The sequence below is a fragment of the Panthera pardus genome, unplaced genomic scaffold, assembly GCF_024362965.1.
Source record: "Panthera pardus isolate Hobbes unplaced genomic scaffold, ASM2436296v1 HiC_scaffold_16, whole genome shotgun sequence".
Taxonomy (NCBI): Eukaryota; Metazoa; Chordata; class Mammalia; order Carnivora; family Felidae; genus Panthera; species Panthera pardus.
In genome coordinates, this window is record NW_026526721.1 from 83,467,910 (window position 1) to 83,480,206 (window position 12,297).

At 33.1% G+C, this 12,297-nt stretch overlaps 1 protein-coding gene across 7 annotated transcripts in view; it reads right to left on the bottom strand.

Moving 5' to 3' along the window:
* The window catches only part of ATP11B (ATPase phospholipid transporting 11B (putative)), a 126,700-nt gene that overhangs the window by 14,411 nt on the left and 99,992 nt on the right, over window positions 1–12,297 (bottom strand). For 3 of the 7 annotated variants that reach the window (XM_019463269.2, XM_019463270.2, XM_019463271.2), the window contains exons 26-30: window positions 10,295–10,318; window positions 7,450–7,515; window positions 6,800–6,903; window positions 5,166–5,331; window positions 2,611–2,696 (exon numbers count right to left, since the gene is read on the bottom strand). In XM_019463269.2, the coding sequence (XP_019318814.1) occupies window positions 2,611–2,696; window positions 5,166–5,331; window positions 6,800–6,903; window positions 7,450–7,515; window positions 10,295–10,318 (446 nt within the window). The remainder of the gene's footprint in view (window positions 1–2,610; window positions 2,697–5,165; window positions 5,332–6,799; window positions 6,904–7,449; window positions 7,516–10,294; window positions 10,319–12,297) is intronic. The other 4 variants (XM_019463267.2, XM_019463272.2, XM_019463273.2 and 1 more) reach the window with 2 other exon arrangements.

Genomic DNA, 12,297 nt, shown 5'->3' on the forward strand with positions numbered 1-12,297 from the left:
TCTTAAAAGACTTTTCTACTCCAAGTGAACGTCAGCAGAGTAGAAGGCTCATTCACATGGCCTTCAAATGTCAGACATGTGGGTAAGGGGCAGGGGGCTTGATTTAATTTTTTAACAAAATTAATTTAATCTTTAATTTGAAATATATTTTTTTAGTGAGTGCTAATTAATTTACACAAATTTTTATTCTTTGCTGTTTCTATATTCTTCTCAGGAGTATGTGCCTATAGCCATGCTAATTTTAATCTTTTTTAAATTACAAGAAGATGTCCTCAATGAATAAAAAACAAAATTTTCCTTATTTCTATGTGTTTTCTCAGTCTTAGGACTGACCAATAATTATTTCTGTGAAAAAAAAAAATGCTATGGTGAGTGTCTTACATATATAAAAAATGAAGCAGAAGTCCTTGGTTTCAAGAGTAAAATAAGCTTATGTAAAGACAGCTTATTATTATTATTATAGCTTTGGCTATAATATAAGGGATGGGAAAATACTCAAAATGAGTTTTCTTTCATTAAAAAAAGTTAATAGTTTCGTATTAATGGTTCTTAAGAAGTACTAACTTGATTAAAGATTTGAAGGCTCTTAAAGATATTTTATATCTGCACAACTTTTCTGTCACAACAGTAAACAATTAAGCTACCATGGATCACACCCAGAAAAACTATTTAATGCAGTTCAAGAACAAGATGTATTCAAAATTCACAGGATGCAGCAGCAGACAGATGTATATGAACACTTGTTCTTCATGCAGCTAGGAGCAAATGTCCACATAGTGGTCACTCACTGCTCATTTAAACACCTGGTATTTCGGCCTGGCCTTTGGTTGAGCATAGTATTTCTTTTTGTTTTCTGATGCTGACAATAAGTAAATAGACCACAGTACATAAAATGATCATCTGACAGGTAAAGGACCTGGAGACTCAGAGATGAACTAATTAGGTTAGGACACATAAGCCGCAGTGCCAAGGGCATCACTAACATCCAGGGCTGCTGTCTTCCCAACAGGGCTCTTCCTTTTGCTACACCATCTGACTGGAGGGTGGCTTGCAGCAAAGGCTACCTGATCATATACCTGCTCTCACTGTGTTCTTTTCATAGATGAATGTTAAGCTGACTACCCTAGCACATTGTTACAGAACCTGGGATCTCTCTAATTTATGATATCCTTACCCAATTGTTTTTAAGTCTATTATTGCTCAAAAACAAACAAACAAAAAAAACATGGCTTGATTTAAGCCAACATGATATGTGAAAATATGATTTCATAAAAATGGCAAGATTATTTACAAAACAAAACATCTTTACTTAACAAAAGAGTTGTCAGAGTGTTCTTTTAAGTTAACAAGGTCTCCTACTGCCTTAGAGTTAAATAATTAGATGTTCAAAAATGTGATAAATACCCACTGTTTTCAGAAAGGCACATATGGATAACACGTGTTATACATATTTGACTCAACCAAAGGTGAAGGCAAATCTTCAAGTTTGTTTTGATTTTAGTTCTTGTTTTAAACATAAAATTTAGGTGACTACCACTTAAACACCCATTTTTATATTCATGTACAATTATTACACCTTTGTAATTCAAAGTAGAATATATCAAAAATCTGGAAGATAAAAATAAAATCAAAAAGTTTGATAAAACTTTAGAACAGCTCAAAATTATGAATTCAGAGTTATAAAAGCCATTACTTAAGCATTGCTTTGTCAAAGCCATTTGCTTGATCAAATGAACATAGATTAGAAACTTTGAAAATAAAAAACAATTAAAAAAACATATTAAGAATACACAAGATACTGACGGCGAGAAACTGAAAAGTGCCAAAAGTAAAAAAAAAATTTTTTTTTTTTTTAGTTATTGGTTATATTACTTTCTCTCTTCAAATCAGACTGGAGTTAAAGTTAATAAATAGTTCTGGTGACTTAATCATCAAAAGTTTCAGGATTTAAAACTTTCATTCTCTTCTATAAAAAGACATCTATATTATTATTTTTGTGGTAACGGACAGAATGGATCTGTCTGTGGAGATAAATATATGTATCTCATATATATATATATATGAGATACAAAATATATTGTGCAATTTATAGATGCACTAAACAGTAGCAAGGATATGAAATGTTTCAGCAGCCATTACAGTGTACAAAGACAAACACACACATGTATTTACAGCACGAATTAAGGCAAGATAAAAAATGGGCAACTCTCAGTTCCAAGTAACTGAAACTTAAAAAAACTTTAAACTTTATGATGAATTTCTGTAGCTTAAATTACTCAACATGCAGGAGCATCCTTAATTATGAAAATAATATGACAAGCAGAAGCATCAGAATTGTACTATAAAAGGTAGTTAAGGTGTACAATAGGTAACAAGGTACAGATCTCTGTCCTGTTATGCTGAATTTTCATCTGAATTTTCAGTTCAAAGAAGAAATGGATATATATTTTAAGTTTTAATATACATATTAATAAAGGTCAAATTAGAGACAGAGCTGTGCTAACAAAAATGCCCCACTCTTATTTCATGCCTCTGCCCATCTTTTGAATATTGTTTAATTGACCTTTAGCATGCAGAAGAGTTAACAAGGTTCTACTCCTCCTACTCTACCTAAGTTTGCTCAGCTGATTCCTGGCCCTCGACAATGGCTGCAGTGCGATGAACTCGTCACTTAAAGCAACTGTGTTGGAGTACATCTATAAGTGGACAGAAAAGGGATGGTACATACAACAAGTCAGTGAGCTGTAATCATCACCTAAGAGACAGACACAGGACAAACTTTGTAAAGACATCTGTTCCTCCAAGAATAGGAAATATACATGGTACACATACATGACTGACATTTGTAGGGCTGTTGGCTCTGCAATCAAGAGAATTTATTCTTCATTCTTAATACCACATGGTTATTCTGGAGAAAAACAAAGCTCAAAATAAATGCTGACAACTCTTTTTTTTTTTTATGTTTTTTTTTTCTTGCTACTTTTGGCAAACAATGAAGTGTCTGACAATTTTCTAACCATTTCTTCATCATTTGAAATCAGTGGTAATGGTATAAGTCTGAAATAATAAAGATTACGGCTTGTAGCAAAGGAATAATGTCACACATAGGATGTGAATAACCATATACTGTTTCAGCAAAAACAAAACAAAACAAAACAAAACAAAACAAAACAAAACAAAACAAAACAAAAAAAACACAAAACCCCCCAGCAGGTTAGAAGATCTCTGAATGGAAGTAAACATTTCCTCTTTGGGTTGGACCACAATAGAACATCGGGTCAAGTCATTTAAAATTAAGTTTAGCGGTGCAAAAGGGAGATTGTACTAGATTACACACCCATTTAAAATAAGTTTAGTTTACCCCACGTTCCATTTTTAATCGATTTTAACCTATGGTAAAAGAACCAAAATATATATAAAATACTTCTAGCTTTTTCTGGTGTAAAGGTCTACTTTTAGGTGACAAATATTTCCTATGTAATCCTTTAAAAAGAGGCCATAGAAAAGGTAGCAAGAACTAATATCACTTTTTATTATCATAAGAAATCTCTATAAATACACATATTCTCATGTATCTAAAGATAAATGTAAATAAATCTGATTACTTTTATAAAGAATTAAGTTTTAAAAGTGGTGTCGTTAATATATTTTGGTGAAATATAACTTTATATAGGCCAAGAGGGGAAGACAAATGTGTTATCCATAAAGGTCTAGAAAAAGTGTAATAGACAATGTATTTAATACACTTAATACATTTAACACTTTCTTACTATAAATATTTATGTCTGAAGATTAGAAAAAAGATACACAAACCTTTTTGATATACATTTAAGGAATATACTGCAGAATAGAAAAGTTTCTCCATGCTGATGTAACTATGTGAGCACAGAGTAATCAATTATGCAAATTTCTCCAGCCCCATTTGGAAATTAGTATCACAGAGCAACATCCTCACTGTCTTGATAATTATGATGCTTTTACTGAGGACTCACTACGTACAGGCCCAGGGTTAGGTGTTTTATATTCATTATCTTGACAATCATGTAAGGTAGTAATTATTATTCTGATTTTACAGAGGAGGAAATTGAGGCTTAGGGATGTGACTTGATTAGGGACACACATTTTATAAATGGTTAAGATGGTATTTGAATTAAGTCTGTCAGGCTTCAGAGGCCTATGCTGTTTCAATGGAGTTAAAATGTATATTGGCTAGGACTTAGTTACCAAAGCAAAGAAATGCTAAAGAAATGTTGATATGATCAACTGAAATTAAAGCTAATACATCATTTAGGAACCCACCTCAGATCACTACATACTTAGGGAGCAATTATTCTATTTTTGAATACACAACTAAATTTTCAAAATTTAAACAAAATTTGCTTAGTGTGTAGCAAATATGCAGAAAAAGTCTCAACCATGTACAAGTCAAATATACAAAATGGCACATTCAACTAAATAGCTATTATTTCCTGAGCAACTACTATGTTATTGAACATTATTTCACTTAATCCTCATTATAAGGGTAATGAAATAGATAGTTCTATCATAATTTTACTACTCATGAGGAAAGGGAGACTTAAAGTTACGGAGCTACCAAGTGGTAGAACTGGGTTCTGAACTGAGAATTATCAGGCTCTAAAGACTATATTCTTAAACACCATGTAACACATTGTTAATATTTATTAATATGCATTTAGTAAGAAAATATATTTTATAAAAATCCATTCTGTAAAAATTATTTAGGTTAAAGAACGTATTTCAGACTCTTGTTGAAAACAAAGTCATGTGAAAAACTGATGCTAGAATTCTAATGTGTATCTAAAAGACATGGATTTATCCCAATTATAGATCTCTGATAGAATGCCGTAATGTTATTTAAAACATAGTTAGTATGTTTATCTGGACATAACTTGATAGTCTTCTATTTAAATCTAGCGCTCTGTTAATAAACAGTATAATTTAAGAAAATTTTAATTTGCCAGGAGTCAAAATTAATAGAAATAAGAAACAACTAAAAAATATCACATATAATAATATTTATTTTGCGAAATACTTGACACAAGAATGGATAATTTCCTATTCTGTGATATAAGCAAATTATAATGACAGCTATTCATCATTACAGACCTCTAATTAAAAAGGTATTGTATATAAAAAGTGGTTACCTGTGCCTTTTCAGTATTTGTAGGATGGAGCTGTCGTTCAAATACTTTCTTCACAATATCAAGCAGTAGACATGTAACAACCATAAGTATTATGGCAAACCAAGCAGAACCACTTGATAGGAGCTGAATAAATACAAAGTACATATTCTGGGAGCCCAAAAATGGCCTGCAAAGAAAGAAGGTAGGCTTAATAGAAATAGAAAACTGGGTACCTGGGTGGCTCAGTTGGTTAAGCATCCAACTTCAGCTCAGGTCATGATCTCATAGTTCATGAGTTCATACACTGTGTCAGCCTCTGTTCTGACAGCTCAGAGCCTGGAGCCTGCTTCGGATTCTGTGTGTGTCTCTCTCTGCCCCTCCCCTGTTCGTACTCTGCCTCTCTCTCTCTTTCAAAAATAAATATAAACATTTAAGTAGAAAACTGGTAAGACAATTTCTTAAATCAAAGCATCATGTAAATCCACTATGAACGTCATAATTTTAAGATTACTCCAGGCAAATGGTCAAAATTTGGAATTAGTATAATTAACTGCATATGTAATAAAACAAGAGAGACTTTAATTGTTAAAAATGAAATCCAATTTAATTACTTTCAATGACAACTATAGTTTTTATTATTAGGAGGGTGACAAGCAGCTGACTAGGTAACTCTACCTGAGCAGTAGGATATCAAAAGAATTATGCAGTAATACAGACTTATGAAACCAAGAATAGCAAGGAAAAGTATGTAACAAAATACTTTCCACTAAGCAACTAAATACTGATTACTCAAATCCTAGGCTGAAAAGCTCTTCTTAGAAGTTCTTCTCTAAAAATGTATTTTACAATAAATACACTCACAATTACAAATTCTACATAGTAATAGGTATAGTCGACATACTCTTTTTGGAATTTTTGTATAGATCACTTCAAAAGAATATGGGGGAATACAGAAAGAAATGGAAAAATAAAGAGGATTAAAATTAAACATTCTAGATGATAATAAGGGTATCCTTGTATGATCCTAAATGGAGGTTAATATTTAATCCAAGATGTTTTGGCTACTTTGTGTAGTTTTCTGCCTGACACTGGCATCAAAGACACAGCGGGCAAATGTAATTCTCCAAAGGAGAGATTTTAGATTCTCACTCACTAAAGAATCTTAAGAGAGGCATTAATTTTCAATCTATCAGAGTGACAGAATATCTGATTTTACCAATAAAGACGAAGCATATTATTTACTTTTGAAAAAGAAGTTAACTCATTCATAAAAATAATGGTTCTATGTGACTTATATTATGTACACTGATAATTTAGAGGTAATATGGTTACTGTAATTTGAACACTAAGTGTACAGTAAAACAACTGTGGTTTAAACCCTAGCTTTGCTACTTCTTAACCTTTGTTATCTTGGTTTTCAGTTTCCATATTGAAAGAATAGAGATAATAATATCTTAAGTTAAAACCACTAGAACATAGTATATATTCAGTAATTGTTAATTTTGCTTCTCCCTATCAGTAAGATCAACTGAAAGAAGCAAATTTATTACCGAATAGGGTCTCAAAATTATTCTGAGCAGAATTTGTTCATAATATAACCTATCATAATAAATAGAGTTGAAGCAATATAATTAAAATATAATATAGTTACTTACCAGAGAATCCCTCCATAAAACAAAGAAAATACAAAATAGAATATAATAGATCCCCAGGTAACAAGATGGTTGATCCAGGTCCAAAAATGAGTTTCCAAAGCCATCTAAAAAAAATTTTTTTTAATCTTTAATACAAAACAATACTTACTTAAATTAAACTTCATAGATGAAATATAAGAATAAAATGTAGTAATTTTAAGTGCCTAAGGTGCCTATGGCAAGTCCCTCAGAAGATAAATATTAATGAAAGGGTCCATATGAAATTGAATAATTTCAAGTTTATAATGTTTTTCTTCTATGAGGAAGTAGCACTGAAATTTATTGAATACTTTACTCTCTACTCCATGGACTAAAACAACCTGGGTTATTTAACATTATATATAGGGAAGTGAAATTTCAGAGATGAATATTGTGAGGTTAACCTTTATTTGACCATAAAAATCAGCTGAGGCTTTCCAAAATAACAAACTTAAATGTTTTTTAATAAAAATTAAAATGAAATATTAAAATAGCAATCAGTGAAATTATTCATGACTAAAAAAAGAAGTTAAAAGGCAAACATATCAACCTACAGTTAAAAAAAAAAACAAAATTAACTTTGAATTATACAGATACAAAATGTGTCCATGTTTCTAATTTCTGCACCATACCTTGACTGTGACTGTAATAACCATGACTGTGAAAACCAAGGTGCCGAATGTCCAGTTTCCAAACATCTAAACAGAAAACAAAAAAACAAAAAACAGAACCATTACTCCATTAAGTATTAATAGGATGCTAAATCAGATATAAGGAAAAAGAAAAAAGCCACATAACTTCATTCCTTACTAAAAATCACTTGTATTATGTAGGCCAGGTACATTTGAAATCTGCGACTACATTTGTAAGGTTAAAGCAGGTTATGAAAGGTTAAAGGTTATGAAAAAAACATAAAGCATTATTATGTTTATTACCGTCATGTAAAAATGATCCTTTGGAGAACATTATCAGATTAGAAACCCAAAGATGGCTTTGAGATTGTGTGACACAGGATGTTTTTAGTTAGAATGATAGTTATTAGTGACTACTTTATTCATGTCACACAATAAAAATGATAACTCTTCAATCACAACTGTCTTCTGAAACCATTCCAACCAGAGGTTATGGCAGATCACTTGACACTGTATTCTGGACACAGTGTAGGTGAGCAGGCTCATAGGGTAATTCTATTTTTAAGTTTTTGAGGAAACTCCACATTGTTTTCCAGAGTGGCTGCACCAGTTTGCCTTCCCACTAACAGTGCAAGAGGGTTCCCGTTTCTCCACATCCGCACATCTGTTGTTTCCGGGGTTGTTAATTTTAGCCACTCTGACTGGTGTGAGGTGGTATCTCAATGGGGTTTTGATTCGTCTTTCCCTGATGATGAGCAATGTTGAACATCTTTTCATGTGTCTTTTAGCCATCTGTATGTCTTTGGAAAAGTGTCTATTTATGTCTTCTGCCCATTTCTTCATTGGATTATTTGTTTTTTGGGTGTTGAGTTTGGCAAGTTCTTTACAGTTTTTGGACACTAACTCTTTATCTGATATGTCATTTACAAATATCTTCTCCCATTCCGTCAGTTGCCTTTTAGTTTTGTTGATTGTTTCCTTTGCGGTGCAGTAGCTTTTTATCTTGATGAGGTCTCAATATTTCATTTTTGCTTTTAATTCCATTGCCTTTAGAGATGCATTGAGCAAGAAATTGCTGTGGCTGAGGTCAAAGAGGTTGTTTCCTGTTTTCTCCTCTAGGGTTTTGATGGTTTCCTGTCTCACATTTAGGTCTTTCATCCATTTTGGGTTTATTTTTGTGTGGGTGTAAGAAAGGGATCTAGTATGCTAGATATGTTACCAGTATGCTACTGGTATCTAGTGGGTAGAGGCTAGGCATGCTGCTTAACATCCTACAACTCCTAGGATGAACCCCTACAATTAAAATTATCTGGCTCAAAATATCATTAGTACAGAAGGTGGGAAGCCCTGATTCTGAGGGTAGGAAGAGAAGACTGAAGAGGAACAGTCAGTAAAGAAGCCAAAGTAAGTTATAGAAGCTGAGAGAAGATAACGGCAGGTAGGAAGGCTTTGTAAATTGTGCCCAGTGGTTGAGTTCATAAGGGCTGGGAAATGCTCTTGGATTTAACAATGTAGGGGTGGCTGGTGACCATAAAGAACATGGTTTTGACAGAGTGCTGGGAGCAAAAGCCCCACAGGAGTATGTTCAAGGGAGAAGAGGAAACAGGAAGTAGAAACAGCAAAAAAAGATAGGTTCTTCAAATTTTGCTCTGAAAATACACAAAAAATACAGCAAACGCAATCTGTAGCTCAAGGAACTGTGATTTTCATTAGAAGATGGGAAATATTAGAACATGTCTGTATGGTGACTAGTATGATCTAATAGAGGATGACAGACTGATGAGAAGGAAGGTGAAAAGATAATTGCAGGAGTAAAGTCCCAGGTTAGGCAAGAAGGGGTTTAAGAATAAACAAAAGATGAAAACTTTTTGTATTAGGTTTAACTTAACTATACAGAGATCTATAAATGAATTACCTTCCCTAATCAGTTGTTTAGTTCTCCAATACAAACTCTCTTTATTATAGATTTTAAACATTTGATCAATTGTTGGGTGATACGATAAGAAGCGAAGTATATTTTTCTTTAAAAAAAATTTTTTTTTAATGTTTATTTATCTTTGAGAGACAGAGTACAAGCAGCGGAGGGTCAGAGAGAGAGCGAGACACAGAATCTGAAGTAGGGTCCAGGCTCTGAGCTGTCAGCATAGACCCTGTCCTGGGGTTTGAACCCACACAGTCCGATGCAGCGCTTGAATACATGAACTGTGAGATCATGACCTGAGCTGAAGTCGGATGCTTAACTGACTGAGTCACCCAGGTGCCCTGCAAAGTGTATTTTTCTGTTCTCTTCTAATGTACACTAAATTTCATTTTCTATCAATTGCCTGGAGTATTACCAGCGCTTTAAATATTTGTCTCATGAATAAGTGAACATACAGGGAAATTCTTTTTAAAAAAAAAATTTTTTTTTTAATGTTTTATTTATTTTTGAGACAGACAGAGACAGAGCATGAATGGGGGAGGGGCAGAGAGAGAGGGAGACACAGAATCGGAAGCAGGCTCCAGGCTCTGAGCCATCAGCCCAGAGCCCGACGCAGGACTTGAACTCACGGACCGTGAGATCGTGACCTGAACTGAAGTCGGACGCTTAACCGACTGAGCCACCCAGGTGCCCCTACAGGGAAATTCTTTAATGAACTAGATAATCAAAGTTGTATTAATCATAAAATGTTTTATTCAAAGAAATCTGTATCTACTTATAGCAATTAATTGCATATGTGTTCTTGAATGACCTGACTGGTAATTACAGTGGTTAAATCATTTAAATTGAAATAAAAGATACTGTATTCACTGTGGAATACAGATACAAAATGACATATTTCTAGTCTTAACACAGAGCTCTTACCATTTGGTGGTTAGGTTTCAACAGCTGATGACATGTATAGCATGAAAGAGAAATTAATTAAGGATAGGAAATAAGGGGAGAAATCATTATAATTTCAAGAAAAAATAGTGAACAGTATAAAAAAGTTTATTTTTCTCTTTCAGAATTACAACCTGAAATTTCATCTCTTTAGTCTACCTTGAGTTGCTAATTAATCTGGCAAATGGTCCAGACCTAGAAGGTTTGATGAGGGTGTATTACTTTTTCTTCCTTAATATATTATATCTCATTAAATTTTTAATGTGGTGGAATAGTGTACAAAATGTATTTTAGAATGGTACTGTGGCTCTGATAATTCCAACATCTCCACTGGAGAAGTCTAACTAGAATTAGAATACTCTAAAAACTTTTCCCTTTTTTCTCCCAATCCTATATATATTTTTGTAATTTCAGTTATTTTAGTGTTTAAAACTGGGTACAATTTCATAAGGACACAAATCATTAATGGTAGACATTTTCCTTTTAGTTCTTGCACACTTCAATAGAACAAAACCAAAACAAGCAAATTTAAAAAAACCCTTATTTGGGCCAGATCTCATTTTAAATAGTAGTTGCCTAGTTTGTCATTTTCATATCAGACCATTGAGAATGAGTGGAGTAGATATTAGTATTTGAATTCCTGAGTTAACAGGAGCTGTTTTTCTTTAATCTTCTTTCTTGTGAAGCCTTTGGCTGAAACCACCCAACAAGCAAAATGTCATGTAGGCTTATGATGGGAACTCAGCTACCTCTAAAACTCTTCTCCTGATTATTTTCCTCCCTATATCACCTCGGTTTTCCATTCTCACCATATGACTAAAATTCCCTCCTTTCTGTTTCCTTCATTGTAGTGTTTTAGTCTTCTAATGTACTCTTACCCAAGCTGACATGCCTTTGCCTTTGCATCCTACAGAAGTCCACTTTATTAGAGGTGAACTCTTCGAATCTGAATTGCTTTTCTACCTTCTTTCTTATCTATAATCTTAAGTATCATCTTCCCCATCTATGATTTTAAATAGCTTTTTCCCTGAGAAAGTTACCTTGCTGAGATCATAGGAAGACAATACAAGCTATTTCCAAAAATATTCCAAACAGCAACATTGTCAGAATAAGTGTGTTCTAAGATGAGATTACTTACTCTGCAGAGATCAAGAGAGGGGGAGATAAATTCTTCTTTTTTTAAAAAGACAGTCATTTGTTTTTAGTACCTCTTACTTTACTTAAATAAACATTCTTCATTGGTGTTTACCTCCCAATTATTTAGCTTTTCAAAAAAAAATGATTTCATAGATAGTCATGTTCTTAGAAACAGAAAGCAGAATTGATTTCCAAGGGCTGAGAAAAGGGAGAAATGGGTAGTAGTTTATAGAGTTTTGGTTTTCCAAGTTGAAAAAGTTCTGACGATTTTATTGTACAACAATATGAATATACTGAACTGTACTCTTAAAAATGTTAAGGTGGTTAAAAAAAAAAAGTATCACATTCTTTTACAAAGCAGGAAAGAATATCCAATGGGAAAAAGACTATCTCTTCAACAAATGGTGTTGGGAAAAATGGACAGCAACATGCAAAAGAAACTGGACCGCTTTCTTACACCATACACAAAAATAAATTCAAAGTGGATTAAGACCTAAATGTGAAAACTGAAACCATAAAAATCCTAGAAGAGAACACAGGCAAGAACTTCTTTGACAACAGCCTCAGGAGCTTTTTTTCTACATGTGTCTCCTGAGGCAAGGGAAAACAAATGCAAAAATAAACTACTGGGGCTGCATCAAAATAAAACTTCTGCACAATGAAGGAAACAATCAACAAAACAAAAAGGCAATCTATGGTATGGGAGAAAATATTTGCAAATGACAAAGCCAATAAACGGTCAGTATCCAAAACATACAAAGAACTTGTAAAACTCAACACCCTAAAAACAAATAATCCAATTAAAAATTGGGCAGAAGACATGGACAGACATTTCTCCAAAGAAGACA